Source organism: Petaurus breviceps, unplaced genomic scaffold (assembly GCF_028583685.1).
Source record: "Petaurus breviceps papuanus isolate PSGF00001 unplaced genomic scaffold, PetGlider_PUasm1.0 208, whole genome shotgun sequence".
Classification (NCBI taxonomy): Eukaryota; Metazoa; Chordata; class Mammalia; order Diprotodontia; family Petauridae; genus Petaurus; species Petaurus breviceps.
The window spans coordinates 10,841,182-10,866,942 of NW_027185852.1; the positions used below are offsets into that span (position 1 = coordinate 10,841,182).

The 25,761-nt window shown below is 42.8% G+C and overlaps 1 protein-coding gene across 1 annotated transcript in view; it reads right to left on the reverse strand.

The window, feature by feature from the left end:
- Positions 1-7,624: 7,624 nt before the first annotated feature.
- The window catches only part of LOC138165129 (ribonucleoprotein PTB-binding 2-like), a 98,549-nt gene continuing 80,412 nt past the window's right edge, over positions 7,625-25,761 (reverse strand). Inside the window, exons 6-11 of the mRNA XM_069093285.1 lie at positions 20,265-20,350; positions 17,875-17,982; positions 17,412-17,523; positions 15,068-15,297; positions 9,633-9,744; positions 7,625-8,013 (exon numbers count right to left, since the gene is read on the reverse strand). Coding sequence (XP_068949386.1) covers positions 7,790-8,013; positions 9,633-9,744; positions 15,068-15,297; positions 17,412-17,523; positions 17,875-17,982; positions 20,265-20,350 — 872 coding nt within the window. The 3' untranslated portion in view covers positions 7,625-7,789. The remainder of the gene's footprint in view (positions 8,014-9,632; positions 9,745-15,067; positions 15,298-17,411; positions 17,524-17,874; positions 17,983-20,264; positions 20,351-25,761) is intronic.

Genomic DNA, 25,761 nt, shown 5'->3' on the forward strand with positions numbered 1-25,761 from the left:
TGGTGTTACATCTCACCTCTTTATTATTCTTCTACTAATGAAGTTTAGGGGGAGTGATCTTAATGTTGGTCTTAGAGATGCAACCTTTAAAAGGGAACATATCCCTCTTAACAAAATTGAAACTTGGTTTTACTGCCCCCAGGTGGTAAGGCCTTGCTCATAGCCACTCGGGGTGCCATAAGTAAGGTTTAAACTTTAAGCAGGATTGACTAACAAATGTTTGCCTTTTTTTTTTTAACACATAACTCTGAACTGAAATAGTTGAATTGAAACATTTTAAAGACATCCTATTTATTAAACATGAATCTTTGGAGCAACTTTAAAAAACAAAGTTCGAGGTGGCACAATTTGGTCTTTTTCTCATGACCTTTGACTTTCCTCTGTCACATTACCCTGAATTTTCAGCTTGCAATCAAATCCTTTACTAGCAATTAGGTGTCCCCTTTGGACCTGTCTTGACATCCTCCTATGTCAGAGTGCTTCCCTTGGCAGTGGCAGCTCGGCCAACCCTGGTCAGATGTCTTTGCCCAACTATAATCTTGGGAAAATCAGACTTTTCCAACATTCCTAATGGGCAGTCAGAGTTTGATCATTGACTTCCTTTTGACATTTAGAGCATAAGAGAAAGGCAGAATAACCAAATAATATGGCGGCATCATCCTGTACATGTGAAGTGTATATTTGTCTGTATAAGGCTTAACACTGATGCCCAATTAAAGTGCCTCTTATGAAACGTGACTCATCAAGTCTTGTCTGTCAGCATCTTCATGGGTCCTGATTTTGTCATTCAGCTTGTATGCTAATTCTCCAGGTTTTGTGTCACCTGTAAGTCTGACAAATGTGGCCTCTGTTCCGTCATCTGAGGCTCTGATAACGAAGTTAAAAAATCTCAGCAGGAGTGGGGTGTGGCAGATCTCAGAACCCTGTTGGCTAGAGACCTTCCTCTGAGGTGACAGCAACCTACCAATGAAGCTTTAGGCTTTCTCAGGGAACCAGGTCTGAATTCCTCTACCATGTAAGACATTTTAAAAAATCACGAAATTTTGGAGCAAGAATTGTTTTCAAGTCATCTGGTCTCACCAAACAATCTCTGCTGTAACATCTCCATGTGACCTCTGTTTGAAGATCCCCAGAGAGGGATTACCTATTACCTCCAAGGCAGCCTAGTCTACTTCGCCACAGCTCTCATTGTCTTGAAGATTTTTCTAGATTTCAAGTCTAGATTTGCCTCTCTGCAACTTCTACACACTCTTGCTTCTAGTTCTGTCTTCTGGAGCCAGACAACCTAATTTTCTCCTCCATGGGACAACTCTTCAAAATTCAAAGACCAGTAAACATGTCCAGTTCATTTAACTGACTTTCATAAGGCACGACTTCAAGGTCTGTGCCCTCTTCTGCACACAAGACAGCTGACCAATGTCCTCCCACAACTAGAGAGCTTCTGGAAGTGGTGTATTCACAACAGAGTGCAGAAAGACTGGGATTTCCTTGTTCCTGGAAGCTAAGCATCTTGAATGCAGCCCAAGATCACTACAGATTTTTGGCTTCTGTATCACAATGATGACTCTTAGTAAGCTTGAAGTCTACTAAACCACCTCCCCATTCCCTCCCCCCAATTCTTTCTAAAGAAACTTCTCTTCAATCATGACTTGATTGTTGAACTCAAGTGTAAGACCTTACAATTACTCCAACTGAATTTTATGTTACTATATTCAGCTCAATATCCTAGTCTGTCAAGATCATTGGATCCCATTTCTTTCACCCAGCATATTAGCAATATCTCTCAGCTTCATTTCATCTGATGATTTGATAAGTGTATCATCTCTGCCCTCATCCAGGTCACTGATAAAAAGGTTCAATAGCACATGGCCAAGCACAGATCTCTGAGGCACTCCATTGGAGACCTCCTACAGACTCTATGAATGCAGCCATTCAACCAACGTTTAATGCACCTATCTGTATTATTATTAGGACAGTTAGATGGTACAGTGGATAGAGTGCTTGGCCTGGAGTCCAGAAGATTCATCTTCCTGAATTCAAATACAACTCAGACGCTAGCTGCATGACCTGGGCAAGTCACTTAACCCTGTTTGCCTCAATTTCCTCATCTATAAAATGAGCCATAGAAGGAAATGGCGAACCACTCTAGTATCTTTGCAGAGAAAACCTCAAGAAGGTCACAAAGAATTGGACATGACTGAAAAACAACTGAATGGTGTCTCCATATGCAGGCCATAGGGTTTACTTTGAGCTAAGTCTCTTGGCTTGAACAATGAAATGATGGGGATGTGTCGTGATAGTTCACAAGGCCCAGAGCCCTTGATTCCAATCCTTACTACCTCTGGGAGACCTTAGACAAGTCACTTAATGTCCTGATGCCTCATTTTCCTCATCCAGGTAAGTCTAGGTTTCTCTGAGGTCCCCTTCAGTTCTGTATAAGATCCTTGAAGACACAGCTTAGATAAAATCTGGCGTATGACAAGGTAGCCAACAAAATCCCCAACGATTCCTGATTTCTCTTTCTTTGGGGATATGTTAATGTTTTAGTTAGTTATTTAGAATATTAAAGAGATAGACGATTCTGCTTTTAACCTGAAGCTTTTTGACTAATTGGAATATTTGGGGAGGGGAAGTAATATAGTCTTAGAGTAGGGCAGAGGCCAAACTCATACCGAGGGTCCATCAACAGAGGGCAGGGGTTCATGAATTTGGTTTGAAATCTTTTTTTTTATAACTTTTTTCCATATAATGTTTTTTCTTTGTAACCCTAAATATTCTATTTTAAGCATCTAAAAAAATTATTCTGAGAAGGGGTCCATGGGCTTCTCCATATTGCCAAAGGGATCCTTGATTCAAGAAAGGTGAAGAACCCCTATCTTAAGTCATCTGAGGCCCAGAGAGTGTTAAATGTCCTGCCTGCGGTCACTGAGGTGGGATGTGTCAGAGATGTGATTTGAACCCAACATTCCCTATCCATCATCAGCCCTCTACCCACCTCACCACCTGCTTCTCAATCAGAACCATAATATAGCAGAAAAATTTTAAATTCCCAAATTCCAATCTTTACGGATGAGTTCTTTTTTAAATGACATATATTTTTATTATTGTGTCTAGAATGTAAATCACCTGTGATTCCATCATCTTTATTAAAACTAGATAATCCCAAATAATTTCTTTTGCTATTCTGATCCCTTATGGTTCTCATAAAAAAACGATCTATATAACATTCAAATGATTCTATTTTTCTTTACCCACTGGGTGGCAGCAAAAGACTTTCTGTAATTTAACTTTTTAAAAAAATGATATTAAGCTCTTTGAGCCCTTCCTCTCACCTTATGTGATTTAAACTTCCTGTCTTGAAAGATCCCTGGAATCCAATGTGATGTGATGGTATGATAGACGAATGGGTATTAGAACCTCCATCAGGTGGGCCAAAAGATTCCCAAGTATACGGACCAGAAAGCCAAAGTCATGACTGAACAAGCTATTGCACATGAATGAAACAATCCCTGATTGGCTATGAGTATGAATGGCTAGATGAGGAATTATCTGTGTCAAACCCAGTTTCTAAAACTGTTCATTTGAAATGATTTAACATTGAAAACAGCAAGTATATCAATTTAACTACAATTCTTATAATTTTACTATGAAATAACAATTTTCATCCTTTCTCTATTTTCTTTGCCTTATGGATTAAGAAGAAATGCGCTCTACCAGGGGACCAGTCTGGTCCTTTGAGGCATTCTTCAATTCTGGTCCTTCCAGATGCCTTGAAAGCGTCCAGTGATTATGACCCCCCACTTTCTCTCTCTGTCGCACTCTCTCTGTGTATATATTTTACCTAATTCACCAAGTATTTTTTAAAAGCAGTAGTGACAATAACAATAGCAAGCATTTACACTGCACTCTAAGATTTGCCAAGCACTGTCCATACATTATTTCATTTGACCCTCCCAACAGTAAAACTCTGGAACATGTTGCCTGTTTTCCAGTCCTCATTTCACCAGCAGATTCATTTATTCCAATGTAAAGCAGGTTGCTTCTCAACAAAGGTTCTACAGATGCTGATGGCCACATCTACCCACCTGAGTAGGCAAAGCAGATGCTTTATGGTACCTGGATGCCTTTGGGGAGATGCCCCTCCCAGTAGGGGCTCCGTATGATCCCACAGACCCAGGCTTAGAAGTCAGCAGTCAGAAAGAGGGAGAGAAAAGCAGCCGTCTAATCCAGTGAACTAGAACAGAAGCTCCTTGAAGGCAGGCACTTTGGTCTTTCTGTTCCTGTTCTGTTCCCAGAACAATGCCCAGCACTCAGCAGATGCTTAATAAATATTCACTGATTGATGGAGATGGACATTCCCTAAGTCATCTGCTCTGTAGCTATTCTTAGAGATTAAATGAAAGGAAGTTAATTTAAGTTTTTACTTCAGGAGCAGCTAGGTGGTGCAGTGGCTAGAGCACCAGTCCCGGAGTCAGGAGGACCTGAATTCAAATCCAGCCTCAGACACTTGACATACTTACTAGTGTGTGACCCTGGGCAAGTCACTTAACCCTGACTGCCTTGGCCCAAAAAAGCTTTTGCTTGAGGGTCTTTATTTTCTAATCCTCCTACTCCTACAACAGGTAGCTCTGCAGGTCTGAGCAGAATGCTGACAATACTGCTGGACAGTACCCTAAAACTAAAAACAAAACCGATTACTTCTGTTTCCAATTTTAATTTGAAATCCTTCAAAACAGCCAATCTCAAAAACTTCAGTGCTTGGAACTGGTCTTCATATTGTCATGCTACAACTATACCTCAAAGGTGATCACCTTTCTGCTGTGAAGGCTGGAAAGGTAAAGCAGTCTGGTGAGCTGGCAAGAGGGCTGGGATTGATAGCAGGAAAATATGGGTTCGAATCCCACCTCACACACTTCCTAGCTATATGACCTTGAGTAAATCCCTTTCTTCTCTGAGCCTCAGTGTCTTCATTTGAAAATTGGGTATTATTTCATGTGACACTCAAAAGAGCTCATGTATATGAATAAAATCCTTTGTCGAAATGGAAGCATTATGTAAGTACCAGTCACTGCTATTAACAAAGCCAAGGGAGGCTCTGTAGTTGAAACTAAATTTAATCTTTAGATTTATCACAGCAGTTTTCCTGATAAGTATATCATATTTTGAATAAATTCAAGAAATTCTGAAATTTGTATTAATATTATTATATTAGATTTGAAATAAAGGTTATCATTTTCCTGTGAAACGTACTATCTTTCCTAAAGCATAACTGCCTACCCAGGCTTCTGGCTCCTTGCTATGAGATCACTTCTTTAACAATCTAGCATCCGGCCCTGAAGTCAGCAGAACAGGGGAAGAGAATGATGCCCAAAGCCCAGTTCACTTTTCTCATGAGCCTTATTTCCTAAGGTGAGGGTCACATAGTTAACTAATCTCCTAACACAAGAGAATTCAAAGCAAACTGTGGGGCCACAGACAAACTTGGAGACTATGAACTAGGGAAAGATTCAGGAAAAAGCTTCTGTGCTGTGCTCAGTCCTTTATAATCCCACTGGGGTCAGTAAATCTGCAGGTAGGCAGAGCTCTGATAGGCTAACCATACTGTAGGCTGAAATCCCCTTCATGTAGAATGTTTCAGTGTGTGCGTGTATGTGTGTGTGTGTGTGTGTGTGTGTGTGTGTGTGTGTGCCCATGTACACAAAGCAAAGCAGCGCTGTGGGCAGGTCAAATAATAAGTATAGAATAAATAACTGATACACAATCAATTATAGAGCATTAGGCAAAGACAAGATGGGATGTGGGGAAAAGACACAAATAAAAAGAGTCTTAATCCAAGTAAATGGAATGGCCAAAGGCAATGGTGATGAAGTATGTTTACCTATAGTCACTGAAATAAATCATTTAAGTAAATTTAGGTTATAGGGAGAGACATAAAGACCTGACCTCAGCGTCAGAAAATCTGGGTTCAAATCCTACCTCTGACACGTCCTGGCCATTTGACCCTGGTTGTGTGTGTGTGTGTGTGTGTGTGTGTGTGTGTATGTGTGTGATTTGTTCTTCATTCTCTAAGAGGACCATGACATCAGGGAGATGATGACATGACTTGCAGTTGACTTTGATTTGAGTGAGGGAGGGCTGTACAAGGTCACCAGCCTCACTTTCTCCTCCAGAACCTTCTGGGTCCAGTGGCCAGATATTCATCAGGATGACTGCAGATGGTTCAGGATGCAGTGGGAGACCTTGGCCCTGGACAAGTCAATTAACCTCTTAGTGCTTAACTCTAGAGGCAACTCTCTGAGACTCTAAGTTTCAAAGAGGGTGTCCAAGGGCATCAGTGGGAGGAGTTTTCTCACCTGGGAGTTCCTCATAGGTCCAGTTCTCCATTCTCTATCTCTAGGCTACCCTGGGTGCATTTGAAAATCCTGTGATTCCCTCCAAAAGGTCCTTTAGTTCAGCTGCGTTCTCAGCCAGGATGGGGTTTCAAGGGAAAGGCTGAGTATGAGCTTGGCCAGACAAGTAGGTGTGATTAGAAAAGGCAGATGACACCCAGTGAGGGGAGGCTGCCCAGAACACAGGACAGAGGGGAGCAGAGGGGAGCTGTTCCGAGCTGGTTAATTCAGGACTCCCAGTATATGGCATGGTAAAGTTAATGGGGCACGGAGGACTGAGGTCTCACCACCGAGGACGACACTGGAGTGGAAACAGCTGTGGCCACGCTGACATGATCTACCTTTTGTATCTAGGATGGCTTTCCCCCCTTTTCTTTGAGCTTCAAAGTAAGTGAAGTGATTTCTGAATTTTTAAATTTTATTATAAACAAGGAGGGGCAATCCAGCATACTGAGAACACTGGCTTGGGATTTAGAAGGCCTGGGCTCCACGAATAACTTGCTGCATGGTCTGAGGCAAGTCACTGCACTTTCCTCAGTTTCCTCATCTGTAAAATGAGAGTTGGACTGGATCACCACCCACATCCACTAGGGCTTTAATGATCCGAACTATAGATTCATGAAATGCCTATTATTCTCTAACTAAGATTCCAGAAATACTTATCCTCCCATATACAGAGACTGAAGAGATGGGCCAGTGTTTTCCCAGGATGCTTAATCTTTCATGACTAAAGCAGCCCCAAGCCTAAAACGCATGTATTCCATGCTACCAGAACAAGAATGACAGGGGGAACTATGAGTCACCTGGAAAAAGCCAGCAACCATCCCGGGGGAAGCAGGAAGCACTACCTGAGCCTCAAACAACAACCGAAAGGTCCAGCTATACCCAGTTTGGCTTGATTTCCCCTTCTATGTTTCCAGCACCTCGAACAGCACTTGGCACATAGGACCAGGTTAGTAAAGGCTGGCTAATGGCTTATTCTTTCTATGGTTCATAATTCCTAGCTTGGTATTGTGTTAGGTGCCCTGTGACCAATGAGGCACAGTTATTGGATCTGTGATTTTCTGGTATAGAATACTCCCAGATGAGGAAATTCCTCCCACTAATGCAAATTAGCACCTTTTTGGCAACTTACAGTTTCCGCCTTTTTGGCACCAGGGACTCATTGCACAGTCTGGTGGAGTCTATAGACCCCTTCTCAGAATCATGTTTTCAAATGCATAAAATAAAATATATAGGGTTACAAAGGAAGCCAATTATATGGAAGAAGTTAGAAAATATATTTGAAAATAAGTTCATGTTTAAGAAGCCTTGACTTAGAAAGTTGACTATAGCACCGAGAGGTTAAGTGACTTGACCAATGTGACACAGACAGGATGTGTCAAAGGAGGGACTTGAACTCAGGTCTCCCTGGTATTGAAGCCAACCCCAGTAGCCTTGATTTCACCAGTACAAGGAAACCAGTTCCTGCTGTTTACCTGTGAATAATCACCAAACTGCTGAGAATAATTAATGTAATTTTCCAATGCATGTTGTGATGACATTCCCTGAGAGATGGCATCCAGTATGTTGCTTGTGATTCCAGTCTGGGGTAGAGCACTCATGGTCTTACTTGCAACTGGGGCTGAAAGTAAAATTAACAGGCTTGTGTTAGTCACACCATTGAAACACAGGGCCACAGGGTAACTGTACTGGAAAATGAAACAGTCTTATTCTATTCAACTTTCAGACACAGGTCAGCATTTACCAACGTAAAGTAACTAACCATAGCCATGCCATCTAAAAATTTCTGCTTCAACATATCACAGAATGATGGAATTTGAGACTTAGAGGTGACCCCAGTCACTGTCTAGCCAACCTGGACATGAAATGAAGCCCCACTGGAATGTCTTGGACAAAGCATTGTCCAGATCTGCTTGGAGACCTCCAGAGAAGGCGATGCCCGCAGCCTCCCAAGGCAGCTCCTCACACTCTGGGATGGCTCCCATCAGAAGGGAATTTTTCCTGATATCAAGCCAAAGTTGGCCTCACAGTAACTTCCACCCATTGCTTGTGTTCCTAGCCCTGGGCCCAAGTGAAATAAGGCCAGTCCCCGTCATATCTCCTGTGACCCTTCACCCCTTTGGTTCCTTGCCTGATCCATAAGCCACAAATTTAAAACCCTTCACTGTCTTAGGGGTCCTCCATAGCTTCTCTATGTCCCTTCTGGGTCCAGATTTGGGCACATGAAGTCTGACCAGGACGGAGGACAAAGACTGTCCCCTTCTTATTCCTGAAAGGCATACATGCCTGTTTTTAAGCAGCCCAAGGTGGCATCCATTTATGTTTCCCATAGTACAGACCCAGCACTATCTGGTGCTGTCTAATAATGGAACCCTACTGAAGTGCAACATATACCCCAAGCACATGTGCTTCAAAATTCTAAGATTTAACTATTTCAAAATGAAATTCTTCTAAAAATACATGACCCCAGTTCCATAAACATAAATTAACCTTTTCCCCTGACTTTCAGAACCATCATCTATTGTGCCAGATGCAACACAGTTGTGTGCTTTACCCTCTTCTCTCATCTGTCATTTTGGCCACTAGTACTCTGACTACTCCTTTTTAAAGTTTGCTAAAGTTGGAGAAATAAGATTACTGATGTGTTAAAAATATATGTAAAAGTAGAGTCAATAAGTTCTTGATAAAGGACCCCAGACTTCTTTGGTTGAAAAAAAAAAACATACACGAGCTTTTGAGAGAACTACTTTAGCAGATCAGACTAGCTCCCAACCCTGCCCCTTTTGGGGGGGGCTCATTTCTGCTCTGCTCTGCCCAGCTGAGGCTGAAATAAGTCAGATGTCCAGCTAAATGTAGTGTTACTGTATACTTATGGGAACTAAGGGGGTCACCATTATTTTCTCTCTGGCATTAACCTTCAACCACATTGCTGCAAGGATACACTCAGCTGCAGATGTTTATAACAAGAAAAATATTTTCCCTCCACAGGAAAATTATATGGGATCGCCAAGATTATTTTTGTTGGAAGACCCACATCATGAGGGTGAGAGCTTTTTTAATGTTTCCAAATGGTAAGTTCTTTTGATGAGAAAAACAGACACTCTACCTGTGCTCAAAACTCTGGCCAGCCCCCCAGAGAATAGGCAGCATTTGGGATGGGGGAACAGCTCAGTCTCGGATGGCTTTTCAGACTTTGCAAAGGGCTGTAAACAGACTAAGCCGGAGGGGCTCTTTCCTTACCTGGTAAACACACCCCTGGCAATACACTTGCCAAGTTCAAGTACGGATTGGTACTAAGCCGGATTTCTTTTGGTGGTTCCCCCAAAAGCGAAGTCTGATTCTTAGACACAGTCTATTTAAAAAAGAAAGAAAGAAAGAAATGTGGCTTGTTTATAAGGACATTTTACATTATGGGGACACTGAAACCCAGGAAGAGCAAAGGCCTGCCTGAGGTCACAGAAACAGAAAGAGACAGAATTTGAGCTGGTGACCCAGCCTCTGTTTGAACACTTCTGGTGACAGGTGGCTCACTACCCAGCCAAAGAAAATGATTCCATTTTGGGTCCGCACTATTTGTATAAAGTTCTTTTAATCTGTCTCCCTGTAACATCTATCTGCTGGCTCTAGTTTTATCATTTGGAGTTAATGGCCCTCTTTCTCAAGCTATTCCTTTGAATATCTGAATGCCACTATAATTTCCTTCATTCCAAGTATTCTCTTTGCAGGCTTAATATGCTTTATATCCTTTATATAACATAGATTCAAGACCCCCTTATAACCTAGTTCACCCTCAGCCCACTGAAGTCTCACTTGACCATGTCTCTCTCAAAATGTGGTGCCTGGAAATGGCCCTCCTCTGCAGCGACCAGAACAGCATGTGGTGGAACTGTTGCCTCCCTTAACTTGGACACTAGCTTTTTATTCATATAGTCTAAGAGAGACTGGTTAGCACAGAGGAGGAAGGACTGCTATGGAGTCAGGAAGACCTGAGTTCAAGTCTTCCATCTGACAAGTATGAGGCCTGTGACCCTGACTGAGTTATTTCATCTCTTGGTAGAGAAGGCAATGCCCTGAGGCTCTAAGTTAAAGGCAAGTTGTTAAAGTTTTCTCAGTGGAGAGAGTCCCCACACTGAGAAGATCCCGTTTGGACCAAAAATCATCATCATCATTTAATATAGGCCTCATGCTGCCCATATCTTCTTTTCTACCCAGAGGGCTCATGGTTTTGTCATTGGGCAGAAGACCTGTTTGGGTGAGATTTTGTCTAGGTGCACCCCATCACCAGAATGCTCTTTGTATCTTAACCATGGAGCTATGTGACTTTTGCTGGGCCTCTGACATTAAGCCCTGACAAAATGATCATGGCAGCCCGATGTGGCTGCCATCATACTGATTCTTCAAGTTGTGGTCATATAGTCTCTTGGCCTTGGATGCAGTCAGACTTGATTGTCTCCATGCACCCTCATCACCATTCCAGCCAACCCCAGGCTCCCCCACCAGCCCTTTTGGCCTATCTTTTGGCCAGTTCCCTCGTGCCCTTTGGAACCTCTCTTCAATTTCCACCAAGTTCCCCACAGCCCCAGACTTTGTAGCCCTCATGCGTTCTACAGGAAGTAGCTGAGGACTGTCCACCACTGCAGCCCCCATACGGAAGGCTGCTTCTCCTCACTTCCAGGACAGGAGGAGGCTTTGGCAGACTCTGGCTGCACGTCAGTCACCACTTCCAGCCTCTCCTCCATCACTGGCTCTCAGGATGCCTTGCCTTGACTAGAATCTCATGCTTACGAGCCCTCGATGCACATAAGTGACCAATTCTTCAATCTCCTCCAATCCAATCCAACCACCTTCAATCCACTTCAGCCACGAACCTCAATTTTACATTCCAGACTTTGCTATCTTGTAGAATTGTGCCAGCACTGAAGAGTTTCAATTCATCCCACCATCCACTCCTGTCCTTTCAGTCACACCAAATTGACTCTGCCTATCGCTCTTACAGAGACCACTTTCTCCACTCTGGCATTATTTCATAGCCCATGAGCGATGGGAAACTCCTACAAATGATGTTCCAAAGACACAAAGGGAAAGAGTTCCAGTGAGCAGAAGACAGGGCCTTTGTTTAAAGACACTATTGTGGATCCACAGGGGATTCAATGAACAACATGTCCTTTTAGATGACATGTCCAGAAAGTGAGGACAAGGGTGGGCTGTAGGATCACGAAGGCCAAACAAAGCCTGACCTGGTTCTGTAAGAGCATGACAGACACTGAAATTTTCAATGAGCTGAGGCTGGACAGGAATCACAAGGACATTGAAAATGCTTTGGGGGTTTGGTTTTGCTGCATTTTTGAGCCTCTGGTGAAGAGAGGATTCCACAAGGAATAGGAAGGACCACTGAAGTCATAATGGATGGCGTCAAGAGAGAACTGCTCGACTTGGGTTTTCATCTGTTCTCACTCTCTATTACCTCCAGGATACAAGACAAGGGCCCACATTGGGCTCTGTAAAGACCCTTCCCAGATCGACACCTCATACCTCAAGTGCACTTATTATGCTGGTGTCTTATCTCCCTACAGACTGGAGGCTTCATGAGGGCAGACACTGTGTCTTCTCTAACTTTATGTCTCTTCCAGCTTTGTAGAAACTTAATAAATAAATTTTATTGAATAAGATTGCCTCCCATCTACTTAGTTCCTGGTGTATTAGATTAAGAATCTGCGGCCAGTTAAAATTCCTGTCTTTTTTTTTCCCATGAAAAACTTTTGAGTTTTAGTCTTTTTTACCATGTATACTTCACAAGATCATAGGATTTTAGATTTAGAGAAATCTTCGAGGTCATCTAATTCAACCTAACTCCCTTTCTTTACAGATGGGGAAACTGAGGCCCCGAAAGATGAAGCAACTTGCCCAAGTGACCTTGGCTAGAAAAGGGGAAGAGCTGGAATTTAAACTCAGGTCCTCTGACTCCAAATCCAGCATGGTTTCCCTTTTACCCAGCAGTGTTTTATAAATCTCATTGTCAAATTTTATCTGGTTGGATATGACCCAAAGCTTTCTCTTGCTGAGATCTTTCATGCTCTCTGTCCTGTCATTCAGTGAAATAGCTATTCCTCCCAGCTTTGTGATATAGTGGGCATTTGGGTGTCTGCCATCTTTGATCCATCCAAATCCCTGATAAAATTCTGAACAGGAGAGAGCCAGGGACAGAGCCCTGACACATCCCAATGGAGACTTCCTTCCAGGTTAACAAAAATCATCAGTAAACCCCCTCTGCTTGTGATAGGACAACGAGGTATGAAAGGCCTTTGATTCCATTCTCGTCCAGTCCCCATTTCCTGATCTTATCCAGGAGGACACAATAATGATGGACAGTTACTTAGCACTTCAAGGTTTGCAAAGAGCTTTACAAATATTATCTCATCTGATCCTCACAACAACCCTGTGGTGCTATTATTATCCCCATTTTACAGATGACAAAAGTACAGCTAAGATGTTAGGTGACTTGCCCAGGACCACACAGTGAGCAAGTGATTAAGGCAAGATTCGAACTCAGATCTTCTCGACTCCGTCTAGTACCCTATCCACTGAGCCACCTAACTGCCTCATGAATCTTGGCACGTGCCTTACTAAAATCCACCCAGAGCCTATCTCTGGCCCTGCTCTGCTCCGTCAAGTTGAGTACACCTTGCAAAAATGGAAATCAGGTTAGTTTGCTATGACATCTTTCCATGTTCAGTGCCGGGGATCACAGTGTCCTTTTCTAAGCACAAAGATGGAGATCAGAGCATCAAACAAGGAAAATCAAGTCAATTTGATACAATTCAACAAATATTTACTGTGCAAAGGCCTGAGCTGGGTGCTTGGAGAAAACGGCTGCCATCATATTGCTCAAAGGTTTTATCCCAAACCCCAGAATAAATGAAGGAAACCCACAAGACCTTGCTGCCAAATTGTGGTCCAGGCTGGTGGATGGTGGTGGCAGCTGGGGATGCCTAGTGTGGGAGTGGGGGGTGGGGAGGGCACAGGAAGGCAGTCACTGGCCACATCTCCAACCTGGAATACTTTCCACCCAAATCAACTAGACCTGTCCTGGTCTAGCCTGACAGAACATCAACATTTCTATTTTAGAAAATACCAACTTCAGACAAATTGTATATAACTATGGCAGCACTGCTGGGAAAACTTTCCAAGCTATTAACAGAATTCCACAAAGATTCTTAAAGTATTAAGGAAAATAAATGTTTAGAAAAGTTAAAATGCATATTTAAATTATACTCCATATCCCAGGTTTAAAAAGAATTGTTTTATATTCATTTGAAACTATTTTTAATAGGCACAAAACCTGGAATTAAACAAAACAAGGACCTATGAACAAGATGGAATAGATATGATGTTATCATTTATGATTTCATGTATATATACAAACATACACATATTTGTGTGTGTGTTCATATATGAAGGAAGATTCAATCTCTCATCTTCCTGATTCCAAACTCTGTCTTCTATCCCCTCCTCCATTTTGTAGGTTCAGAACATACCTATTTGTTAAGATGTTGGGGGGGGGGGAATTCCCACTTTGAAAGAAAAATACAATTACTGTAAATAGGAATCACTTTTAAAAGTGTGTATATATGTAGATATTACACAGTTAAAGCTTACATATATTATATTATAGTATATATGTTTAAAAGTGATTCCTATTTATATTATATATGTACATATTTACTTATACAAAATATTATGTTTAAGTATATATGTATATATATGTATGCACATGCACACATATATTCTTAAAAGCAATTCCTATTTATATGTATCATATACACACATCTATACACATATAAAGTGATTCCTGTTCATATATACATAAACATGTGCTTATATACACACATACATGATTTTAAAAGTGATTTCTGTTTGCAGTAATTGAATTTTTCTTTTAAAGTGGGTATTTTCTTCTACCATTTTAATAAATAGGTTGCTCTGAACCTCTGACACAGCTTGGAATCAGGAAGACCAGAGAGTAAGTCTTCCTTCAGACACATAGTATCCCTATTACTGTGGATATGGCAAAAGGAAAGGAAAGGAAGGGAAAGGAAGGGAAGGGGAGGGAAGGGGAGGGGAGGGAAGGGAAGGGAAGGGGAGGGAAGGGAAGGGGAGGGGAGGGGAGGGGAGGGGAAAGGAGGGGACGGGAGGGGAGGGGAAGGAATTACCTTCCCTCATGAAGTTAACATTCTAATAGGGGAAGAGAATATGTATGGGAAGATCATTTCAGCTAGAAAAGCTAAAGCAATAGTCATTGCATTCATAGAGCAAATGAAAGCCTCAGTTTCCTTATCTGCACAATGGGAATAATAACAACACCTTCCTCACAAATAAGGCAATATAGGTAATGTGCTTTGTGAACCTTAAAGTGTAATGTAAATATTAGCTACTATTACTATTAATATTTTTTTAGATAGTTTGGTGTAAGTGTGTATTTGGTGCTTTTCCTTTTGATAATTTAAATATATCATTACTTTCTTCTGACATTCAAAATAATTGTTATAAAGATATTTTAATAAATCATTCCAGGTTAAACCAAGAAAAAAGGCTATATACTGTTACCAATTTCATGTAACATAAAATTAAGAGGAAAATTTATTTTCTGTCTCTCCATCTGACTCCCATCTCCTTACCCCTGAACTTGCTTCAGTGCTTTTGGGCTGATTTTGTTGCCTGGGCTGACCCGTCCCCAAGCCTCCAGCAGCAGGATTTGTAAAGCCTGGAAGATAAGTCTGCGGCCCTGAGACGGTTCCTTCTGGCAATCCCAACGTGGCTGATGGTTTGTCCTGAGGAGTGCTTGGCCCTGGCCCACCTTGGCCAACCGTGTGCTGATTTGGAAAGAACGGTAAGATCCCTGCTCCTGCTGTAGTCAAGGTCAGAAGAGCAGTTGGGTTAGGAGATAAAATCATCAAGAAATGGAAAACCTTTTACTAGAAATACTTAGTAAGATGGAGGGTTTTTGGTGCTATTAAGTTATGACAGAAGCCCTTCAAATTCATTATATATCTATCTATATCTATATCTATCTAATTCCAGGATAGTCTATTTCTTTCCTTCCCTTTCTCCCTCCTTCTTTGCTCTCTTACCTCCTTCTCTCCCTTCCTTTTTATTTCCTTCCTTTCTTCCTCCTTTCCTTTCTCCCTCCCTCTCTCTTCTTTCCTTTTTTTATACTTCATTCTTTCCTTCCTCTCCCTCCCTCCTTCTCTTCCTTCCTTTCTTCTCTTTCCTTCCTTCTTCCCTCCTCCATTTTCCTTTCTTTTCTTCTACTCATTTTTTATCCTTCCTTAAGCATTTATTAAATGCCTGCTAGGTACCCAGGACAGTGTTAAGTGCTAGAGAAAAACACAAGATGAACTAATCTTGGCCCTTGAAGTGCTTATGTTCTATTGGGGGAAACAATGTGTACATGCTTTAGTAAATAAAACTAGAGAGAAAGTGTGCCCAGGGTGAGCTTGAGGACTACTGGGCAAAGAAGCTGTGCTGCTATCCCTGGGATTTCAGCAGCAAATAAGCAAGTCCACCAGCACACTGGGAGGTCTCCCTGTGGGGAACTGATGGGAAGATACTGCATGCAGCGGGTGCGGAGTGGAGAAGACTTCTGTTCAAATCCACCCCCAGACACTTAGCAGCTATGTGATGCTGGGGAAGTCATCATTTAACCTCTTTCTGCCTCAATTTCCCCAACTGTAATATGGGGATAATAGCAGCACCCACCTTCCAGGCTATTGTGAGGATCAAATGAGAAATTTGCAAAGCACTTTGCAAATATTAAAGTGCCATATAAATGCTGGCAATCACCATCATCATCATCATGATTACTTGTTGTCATTGTTATGGGAGGGAACTTCCCCAAATCGATCACATCTGATCCATCTGAGTAAGGAGAGCCTTGTTTAAGGGAAGGACAGTAACAGCTGGAAAGATCCCAAGGATCTTTTGGGAAATGGCATCTGAGGAGAGACAAAGCTGGGGCTTCCAAGAGGCAGAGGGGAGAAGAAAGAACATTCTGGTGTGGTGAGACAGGCTATGCAAAGGCCACAGGCAGGGGACAGAACATGCTGTACAGAAAGGAACAAAGAGAGCCAGGCAAGATCTGCCCTCTGGGTTATGAATTCCATGACAAGAAGAAAGATGGCATCCTTGACAGAAAGGAGATTCAGAAGAGGGGCAAGGTTGGGGTGAGGGGGAAGAGAATGAGGTCTAGCTTTGGATACGGCCAGTTTGGATGCCTGTGAGACATCCGGGGGTGGGGGAGAAGGGAGGTGTCATCCAGAAGGTACATGGCCATTTCTCCTCTTCCTCTGATGTTGCATCATGTCATGGGGAGGACCCTGGAGTCTCAAAATTGGCTGGTGGAATAACCTGGAAAGGTTTTGCCATGAACCTGTGATTTCGCGGGTGTAAGGGAGTTCACAGTGGGGAGACTCTTTGATCAATGCAGATTTGCAGCTACTGCAGAATTGGCATTCTGGAGAGTTGTCTAAGTGATTCACAGCCAGGATGTGACCTTGAGGCATCACCTGTCATGGGACTATCTACCCTCAAGAGCCATCAGCACTTCGGCTATCAGTCCCCTCCCCCAGGACAGAACTCATTACATTTTTTATTGTAAAGCATTTGAGGGTTTGCTTTTTCCCTAAAATCAGATGGCATTTGTACAGCTTTTTAACGTTTAAAAACATCACATTTGAGCCTCGCAACAACCCTATGAAACAGGTGGCATTATTATTTCCCATTTTATAGATGAGAAAACTGGGGCATACAGAGGTCAAGTGACTTGCCCATGGTCACACAGCTAGGAAATATCTGAGACAGGATTTGACCTCGTTTCCTTACTCTCCTGTGCATTAACCACTGCACCACCTAGCTGCCTTAAAGGAAAAGAAGCCGAGGGTCAAGTTATGATCTTCAAACCTCACAGCGGACTTCTCAGGAAAAACAGAACTACATGAAGGTATGGAAAGAGACCCCATTTACTTTTATGTTCTTCTCCCCGGTGCCCCAACTCTGACTTCAGGGATGGTGCTGCCCCAGCTCCTAGCGCCGTCTGAAGAACCACAGCTGGGGCTTCACCCAGCAATCCAGGTTTCTACAGAAAAGGAAAAGCATTGAAATATCTCTTCTCTTCACAGCAATTCCAAGTCTGTTAAATAGAGTATCCCACTGGGCTGGGGGGTGTCATAGGTCTGGAATTCTTGCTACTGGGGAGGCTACAGCTGGTGGATCACTTGAGTTTGGGAGCTCTGCATACACTGGCATTACGTCGAGCCCTGAGGAGTGGGGTGGAGGGGGGACCAGGCTGCTCAGCCCAGGACAGCAACAGAGCAGTGGGATGGGGCCCATGAGTGGCCTCTGCTGTAGCTGTGACTAGAAACACTATTGAGGAGGGAAAAGGGCAAAGTTCATTTAACAGAATTGTTGAGTTAAGCATTACACTTACACTGTTTGTATGAATATTCTCCATCTTCATTAGCTGTTGCTGGGCCAGTTGTAAGTAAGAGAGATTCTGAAGCAATAAACGAGAGGTATTGCTCATAACTGAATTCTGCTAAAAAATGACGGGGGAAAAAAGTCAGCTTAACAACAAATCCTCTCGCGACATAGGATGCTCACCAAGATACCAAAACAATCAACTTCTAGGTACCACCATGCATTCGAATACCTTTCCTTTTCAATTCTTATCAGAGGTTCATTTCCATGAAGACATACTTTCCTCAAAATATCCAAACTCTTGTACCCTTTACTATTATTGTTTTGTTTATTATTGCCATTTCGAAATACAAGATGCATCAGGAAGGAAAGGAGAACAGCTCGACAAGGCACACACAAAACCCAGTCCCATTCTTGATGTCCCGGATGATGTTTCCACTCTAAGGAACAAATGAGTTTAGAGATGAGATAAGGAATGAGTCTGGGGGAGAGGGTGCTCACACTATACCAAATTTTCCACATGTAGAAGATAGACTACTTAAGGAATACCCACTACTCCTGGATACGTCCCAATGTCTAATGAAAGAGCCGTCCTAGGGTCCCTACAGATCTATCTAGATCTGATTCCCATATGACTCATTCCATGTTATAACCAAGTCCAGACAATCAGAAGTCACATTATCTTGTGAATGGTATTAAAAGCCAACAATATTTGTATAAAACAGCAACTGTATTTGTATTAAATGCAATCTATACTAAAGACAACTTGTCTGTATTCAACACAAACAAGTATTTAATGGGATAGATGTTAGGAGCTAATGAAAATGAACTCATGAAACTCATCTCCAATACTCGAGGAGCATTTTCACAAAAGTTTTCCAGTTAAAACGTTCACCATATTCTTAAAGGCATTAATAACCTTACAGCTCAGACAATGAATTCAAGTAAGTGCTTAGTTATGAGCATGAGAATAGGCTCTGGTTTTTCTTTTTTTCTTTAACTTTTTTTTTTCCACTTTACTGAGACCCAGCATCAGAAAGGGTGGAACTGATCATGGACCACATGGAGCCCTGACTACCTAGCACATGTCAAGGTTTTCTTAGCACAATGTCCAGCACACAGTAGGTGCCCAATAAATATTTATTGATTGACGGCATAGATAAGATTTTAAAATATTTTAATGAAGACAAAATAGCATACAAAAACACAGGGCACCACAGTGAATAGGGTGCTGGGTCTTGAGTCAGGGAGAATTGAGTTCAAATCCAGTCTCGGACTCACTAGAGGACTATGTGACCCTAAGCAAGTCACATAACTTCTGAGGGCTCTAGGCAACTTTCTAAAACTGCAGAGAAAGCGCCAATTTACATTAGAAGAGGGAATTTCCTCTCTTGGGAGTTTCCCATATCAAAGACTGGTTCAGCCCCTATCACTATGATGGCAGTGGGTTTATCCAAAAGGCAATCTTTAATGGCTAGATATAGAAAGTCCAAAGTCATTCTGTCTGGTAGAGAGGGTACTCTGATATCAATCAATCTTTTCACCAGCCTCCTAACTGAAATTACAATTTAACTTCAGATTAACCAAGGACTGCAGTTCTGATCTTTGTCAGAATGGCTCAGACGAGGTACAGAAATGATCCCATCAGGCCGATATGGCCAGCTGGGAAACCTTCCTGAGGCCATGCAGGAGCAAAAGGCCCCAGCATGCTGTGCAGCCTGGACTGGAGTTTAAAATCTGTACTTCTCAGGAATAAAGGTAAGAGGTCTGTTTGCTGCTTTGCAAGTTAGGATCACTGTTGCCCCTTTGACTGCCCCAGTTCTAAGAATATTATCACATTATCATGCTTTCAGATATCCTTGAACAATAACACAGTTGGAGTTAAAGCCTTGCTGGAAGCAGGCAACATTCTCCACTGGCTGGCCTGCCTTGCCTGCTTTCCCAGAGCCAAAGTATAAGCAGCAAGCTTTGTTCCCAATAGGCTGTTTCATATTTTATAGCAACCAAGGAGTATGTCATAACTGAATTATCTTTTTTCCAAGTCGTATACCTTAAAAATAATTACATTTTTCATTATTTTCTTTATTATATAGTTGAAAGTCCTTGAATACTTCAGCAGCTAATGACAAACAAAAGCTTCCTCAAATCAGAAAATCCAATTCTATTTAGTTGTGATACACCTGGTGTGGTGGGCAATAGTGTGAAGGAGAGAGTTGAAATCAGGAATTCCTGGTGTCAGGTCCCGCCTTGGCCAAATACTGGCTGGGTGACACTTAGGCCATTAGTGCCCCAGGCAAATCTCTGTAACCCCAAGTTACCCAGACTTTGTCAAATAGGATAGGGGAGAGGAAATGAAACCCCCAGGGTTCTCTGGACTGAGATCACAGGTCTGGACCATACCTGGTGTATTTTATTCAGCTGCAAAAATGCAGGGGTGATGGATGGGTTCACCAGATGAGGCAAACTGGCAGAGGCTCCAAGAACTGCTGGAAGAAAAAGGGAAATTTCAATTCCGTGAAACAGTGGAAACTCTCACAAGACATGAGAAAAAGGGCCACAGGAATCCTGAGCGGGCAAAGAATGGGTGTGTCCTTATAATTCAGAAGTGGAAGGGACTGTGGAGATGATGTTACAGATTAGGAAACTGAGGTCCAAAGTAGTTAAGTGACTTACCCAAGGTCACCCTGCTGGTGTCAGAGGTGGGATATATTTATCTTCTTTCAGCTTTCTAATTCAAGTTAGACTGCTAAGGCTGGAAAGAGCCAGTGTCCACCTAGTCCAACTTACAGAAGAGGAAGGTTGGGTCCATAGAGTGAGAGGGGCCTCCCCCAAAGTGACAAAGCAAATACATGGCAGGACATGGACAGAACGATGGATAGAATATGAGAGAATTTGATTTGTTTACCATTAAAACCACAGGTCAATTGAAGTATGGGGCAGCCAGATGGTACAGTGGGTAGAGTGTCTGGCCTGCAGTCAGGAAGACCTGAGTTCAAATCCAGCCTCAGATACTGACTACCCGTGTGATCTTGGGCAAGTCACTTAATTGTTTGCCTCAATTTCCTCACCTGTGAAATGAGCTGGAAAAGGAAATGGCAAATCATGCCAGCATTTCTGCTAAGAAAAACCCAAAAGGAGTTACAAAGAGTCAGACATGTCCAAAAGGACTGAATAGCAAAAAGTTGAAACATTCATAATGTTCATGGATGAGCAGAGAAAACGCAGGGCCACAAAGGCCTCAGGCACCCTACAGTAGCTGACAGAACTGAGGGTGTTCAGCCTGAAGAGAAGGAAACGTGGTAGAGTGGGGGCAGTATCATAATCATCTTCAGATACTGGAAGCCTGCCATGAGGAAAAGGCCCCAGAGAGCAGAACAAGGTCTACGAGTTGCAGATTTCAACCTGAAATAAGGGAACACTTTAGCAGGTGCTGGTCAGGAGGCAATGGCACCTCCTGTTCTGGGGTCTGGATTGAGAGAGAGGCTGGGGTTGGGGGGGGATTTCGAGGCAGAGATTGCTGTTCAAGGATGGGCTGGGGAAGATGCGTAAGTGCATTGAAAACTATGTCTGGGGTCAGGAAGAGCTGGGCTCAAATCCTCCCTCAGACACTTACAAGCTAGGTGACCTCAGCCAAGTCAAGTTCCCTCTTCTGTAAAATAACAGCATTGGGTGTAATGACTTCTAATAACCCCTCTGGCCCTAAATCCATGATCCTACGACCTCTGAGGTCCCTTTCAATTGTGATACACTATGATCCCACCAGCTCTCCAGCCTCAGGAACAGTGGTGGAGCCAGTAACAGAAATGGGGAGATGCAAGGAGAAGGTGGTGGGGGGGAGATGAGCTCAGCTGTGCCCATTTCAATTTCAGCTGTGAGTTGGACATTGAGATTTGCCTGGACAGGCAGGACTGAAGCCCATCCTAGCCAGGTCCCATTGGGTGCTCACCCCCAGAGGTCAGGGATAATTTAACTCCCTCTGTAGCAGTCAAAAGCAAAGAGGTGTGTGTGTGTGTGTGTGTGTGTGTGTGTGTGTGTGTGTGTAAGTGGGGAGTCCAGAGAGTCAGCATGTCAGAATTTGGGACAGTTATCCGAGGATTCGCTATAACCTAAAACAAACATTCTTAGAAAGGAAGCACACAGATAGACAATGGAAAACCATTAGACAAAATCACCGTATTTTAAAGAATGACCTATTTGGAAGCTAGATACTATTTTCAGCGTCAGCTCCATGGTTCCAGGGAGCCCAGTCAAGTTCAAGTGGAGAGGCTCAGAAAGGCAAATGGGGGAAGGCAGACTGGCCATGGCTGAGGAAATGGCTTCCCCCACTGCCCTCTCCCTTCATCTCTCTCTTCCTACTGTTGCCTCCTTTCTCTGTGTGCTCAGTCCTTGACTCTCTTATAAAGGTTGACAAATCCCATCATGCTAAGGGGTGTATCATCCCTGCCTCCATGTTCTCACTGGTTTTCATCTCCACAATGCTGATCCCATTGACTGCTTGTGAAGGTAGAGTAGAAGCTTTGGGCTCATCTCTGTAAAAGCAGGATGCAGATCCTTGGCCCCAGGACAAAGGATAAACCATCTGAAGAAGGAGCCACACGCAGGCATCCTTTCCCATATCTTACCCCTAGTGATTCCCTCTGACCTCTCACATCCTGTGGGGCAGGAGGGAGAGTTAATGGGCTTTGGAGTGAGGTTCCAATCAGTGGGTCCATCAGTCAGTGTTTATTAAATGCTTACTACTTGCTACACACTGGGAATACCAAGAGGCAAAACCCATCAATGTCCTCAAGGAGCTTACATCCTAGTAGCAGAGACTGTGCAAAAACATTGTAGATCTGAGATACAGAAAGTGGAAGTGGAAGGCAGTGTCTGAGGGAAGAGGGCAACAGTGGCTGGGGTCAAAGTGGAAGCAACCGTGCAGCATCTGCTGCTGCCACTTATATAATCTGAGACCATGAGAGCTTCCCCCAAGTCTCTGGGAGCCATGCCTGTGATCTGCACTAAGGTTTTACTAAAGTTAGATTTGTAAAGAAGGTCTAGCCCATATTTGAATCGATATAGAAAACCCCTTATATACTAATAGAGACTCGTTCACGGAGTCACTGAAGCATGGATCCCAGAGGGAAGTTTTTGTTTTTTATCAGTCACATTTATGTATTCCATTTTCATATTCTCATATATGCGCAAGTTAGCTCTCCCAATGGAATGTCTTCTCCTCATTGGCAGGCAATGGCACCCTCTTGTCTTTGTCTCCACAATGCCTGGCACAGGACCTGGCTTGACTGATTACCTCCATTCCTGATTGTCATTCTTGCCTCATCTCAGGCTTGGCACATGATAAACATTCAATAAATGCTATGCATTCATTCATTCATTCATATACTACCTCCTACATGAAGCCTTTCCTGATTTCTCCAGATGCAAGTGATTCTTGCTGATGAAAACTACCTTTTTTCTACATACACTCCCACACCCCCACAAGAACTTCTCCTTACCCACAACTCCCTAAGGTCCCCAACCCTGGTTCTCTCATCATTCATAGCTCCTTTCTTTTTCCTTACCCTTAGTGATGCAAAATTGTATTCTTCAAAATGGCTCAAGCCTGCTATCCTTCCGCTAGTGACTGGGGGCCAAAGGGAGTTCCTGACCTACTACCCAGCTAGTGGAGTAGATGAGGAGAGAGGGAATTCCTATTTCCTCTACAGTGGAGGGAGATGTGTTCATAGCATCCAGAGTTAGAACCAATACATGTATTTTCTTCTAGAAACACTATTATACTTTGTGGCTTGCTTAGAGAGTGTCAGTGGCACAAATTTTACTTGAGCTGCATGAGGGGTTAAACAGGCTTTTGAAAGTCAGCTTGGGAACCTGTATACCCACTATCAATAACAATGACTAAAGGGGAAAATGCATTCCACGGTCCAGACAACTGACTTAACATCCAAACTTTCGGAATAGTTCTTTTGCTGACGACCAGCCATATATGAAGACAATGCTGTGTTTACTAAAGGACTGAATAGTGTTGTTGGAAAGCAATGCTGCCTTGATTGTTTGTGACAGAATGCCTTTTTATGAAAGTAAAGGAAGAAGAAAGAGGAAGTAGACCTGAAACTTCACAAAGAAAAGGCGTAGCCAAACTATGACCTTTGTTAAAGTAAATGAGTAACACTGTTCTGTTAATCATTATCAACTGAATAAACCACATGCCAGTGACAAGAATTATCTTTATGGTTTGATATTTATTGAATGCAAAAAGTACTCCACCTCCACACTCTAGGAAGTGCATGCCAGTTTGGACCCCTCCACAGCTCATGGCACCATCTTGCCCATCTGTTTGACAGAGAGAACCAACTGAGATTTTAAAAAAGGACGTGTAAAAGACTGTGGAAGCAAGGGAGAGGGGGAAAAGAATATATATGAAAATGTGACATTATCCTGTAAAAAAATGTTAAGAGTGCTAAAGGTCAGAATGAGAAGAAATTGATGAAGAAAGTAGCTATAGAAAAAAAGAGGAAGGTCAAAGGAGGGAAAGGATCATTGCCCATTATGGAGTGGACAAGGATTATAGGTGGCACTCTAATTCTGATCTTCTCTTTCAAGGAGAATGAACTTGGGAAAGGAAGGAATGGAACAAAATTCTGTGAGTGAGCGAATGAATGAATGAAAAGAAAAACAGCACTTATTAAGTGCCAAAAACTGTGCCAATCACCGGGGAATGCAAATATAAAAATGAAATAAACAGCCCCTGGCCTCAGGGAGCTTCCATTTGGATAGGGGACGAAAATATAAACATGGGAGTTGGAAATGAGGTGGGGTGTCAGATAACCAGGAAGCTTCACAGCAGCCTGGTTCTGGGCAAGACAGGGTACAAGCTAGGCATTGATACCCACCCCCTTGCCCCCAAAGGAAGGACATAAGAAAGCATCAAGCTGCCCTAAAAGACACTTGTCATATGTATCAGATCAACTATAAACTCAAGGGCTGAAAGCAGGGGTAGATGTGATGGTTGAGCCACTGAACTCCAAAGAGCATGGAAGAAGAGTTATCAGAGGATTGGAAAATGGCAAATCCCTTAATTATCAAAAAAAGAATGAGAATGTAAGGGGCAGGGGGAGGCCAGTGAGTTTGATGTCAATTCTTGGCCAAAAGTTAGACTATATTGCTAATAGGACAGTCAATGGTCCTTTAGGAAAGGAAGCAATGATCATGGGAAGCTAACATGGTTTCAGTGTAAATAGGTAAATCCAGAGTGACCTCATTGTCTTTTGTAATGGGGTTATTAAGCTGGTAGGTAAAGGTGATGCTGTAGTTTATCTAAATTTTAGCAAAGCATTCAATAAAATTCTCCCATGTTTTTCGGGAAAAGTAATTGCTGGATGATCATACAATTAGGTTGATTAGACCTGTAGGAATGGATACATCCAAGGAGGAGTCATGAACGGTCTTGGAATCATCCTGGAAAGAGGTCCCCGGTGTAGCACCCTCAGGGATCTGGACTTGGCCTGGTGTATTTAGTAGGCTCATCATAGTATTAGATTGGCAGCATGTGTAACAAATACACCAATGACCCAAAGCTGGGAGGGAGAGCTAACAACACACTCCATAACCCCGTCAAGACCCAAAGACATCCCAATGGGTCAAAGCACTATGCTTAATCCAGTAAGTAAAACTTTGACAACTATGAAGTCTCACACTTGTGTTCTAAAGCCCAACTTCATAAATATAAGATGGGGGAGACCTGACCAGACAATCATTCACCTGAAAAAGATCTGGGTTTCTTAGTGAACTTCAAGCTCAACCACCATTTTAAGAAAGAGCAGAGCCATGCTTCCCCTCCCACCTGGACTCACCAGACTGCTCCTCCTGCTTCCCTCTTACTGCTCTGCCTCTGATGGGT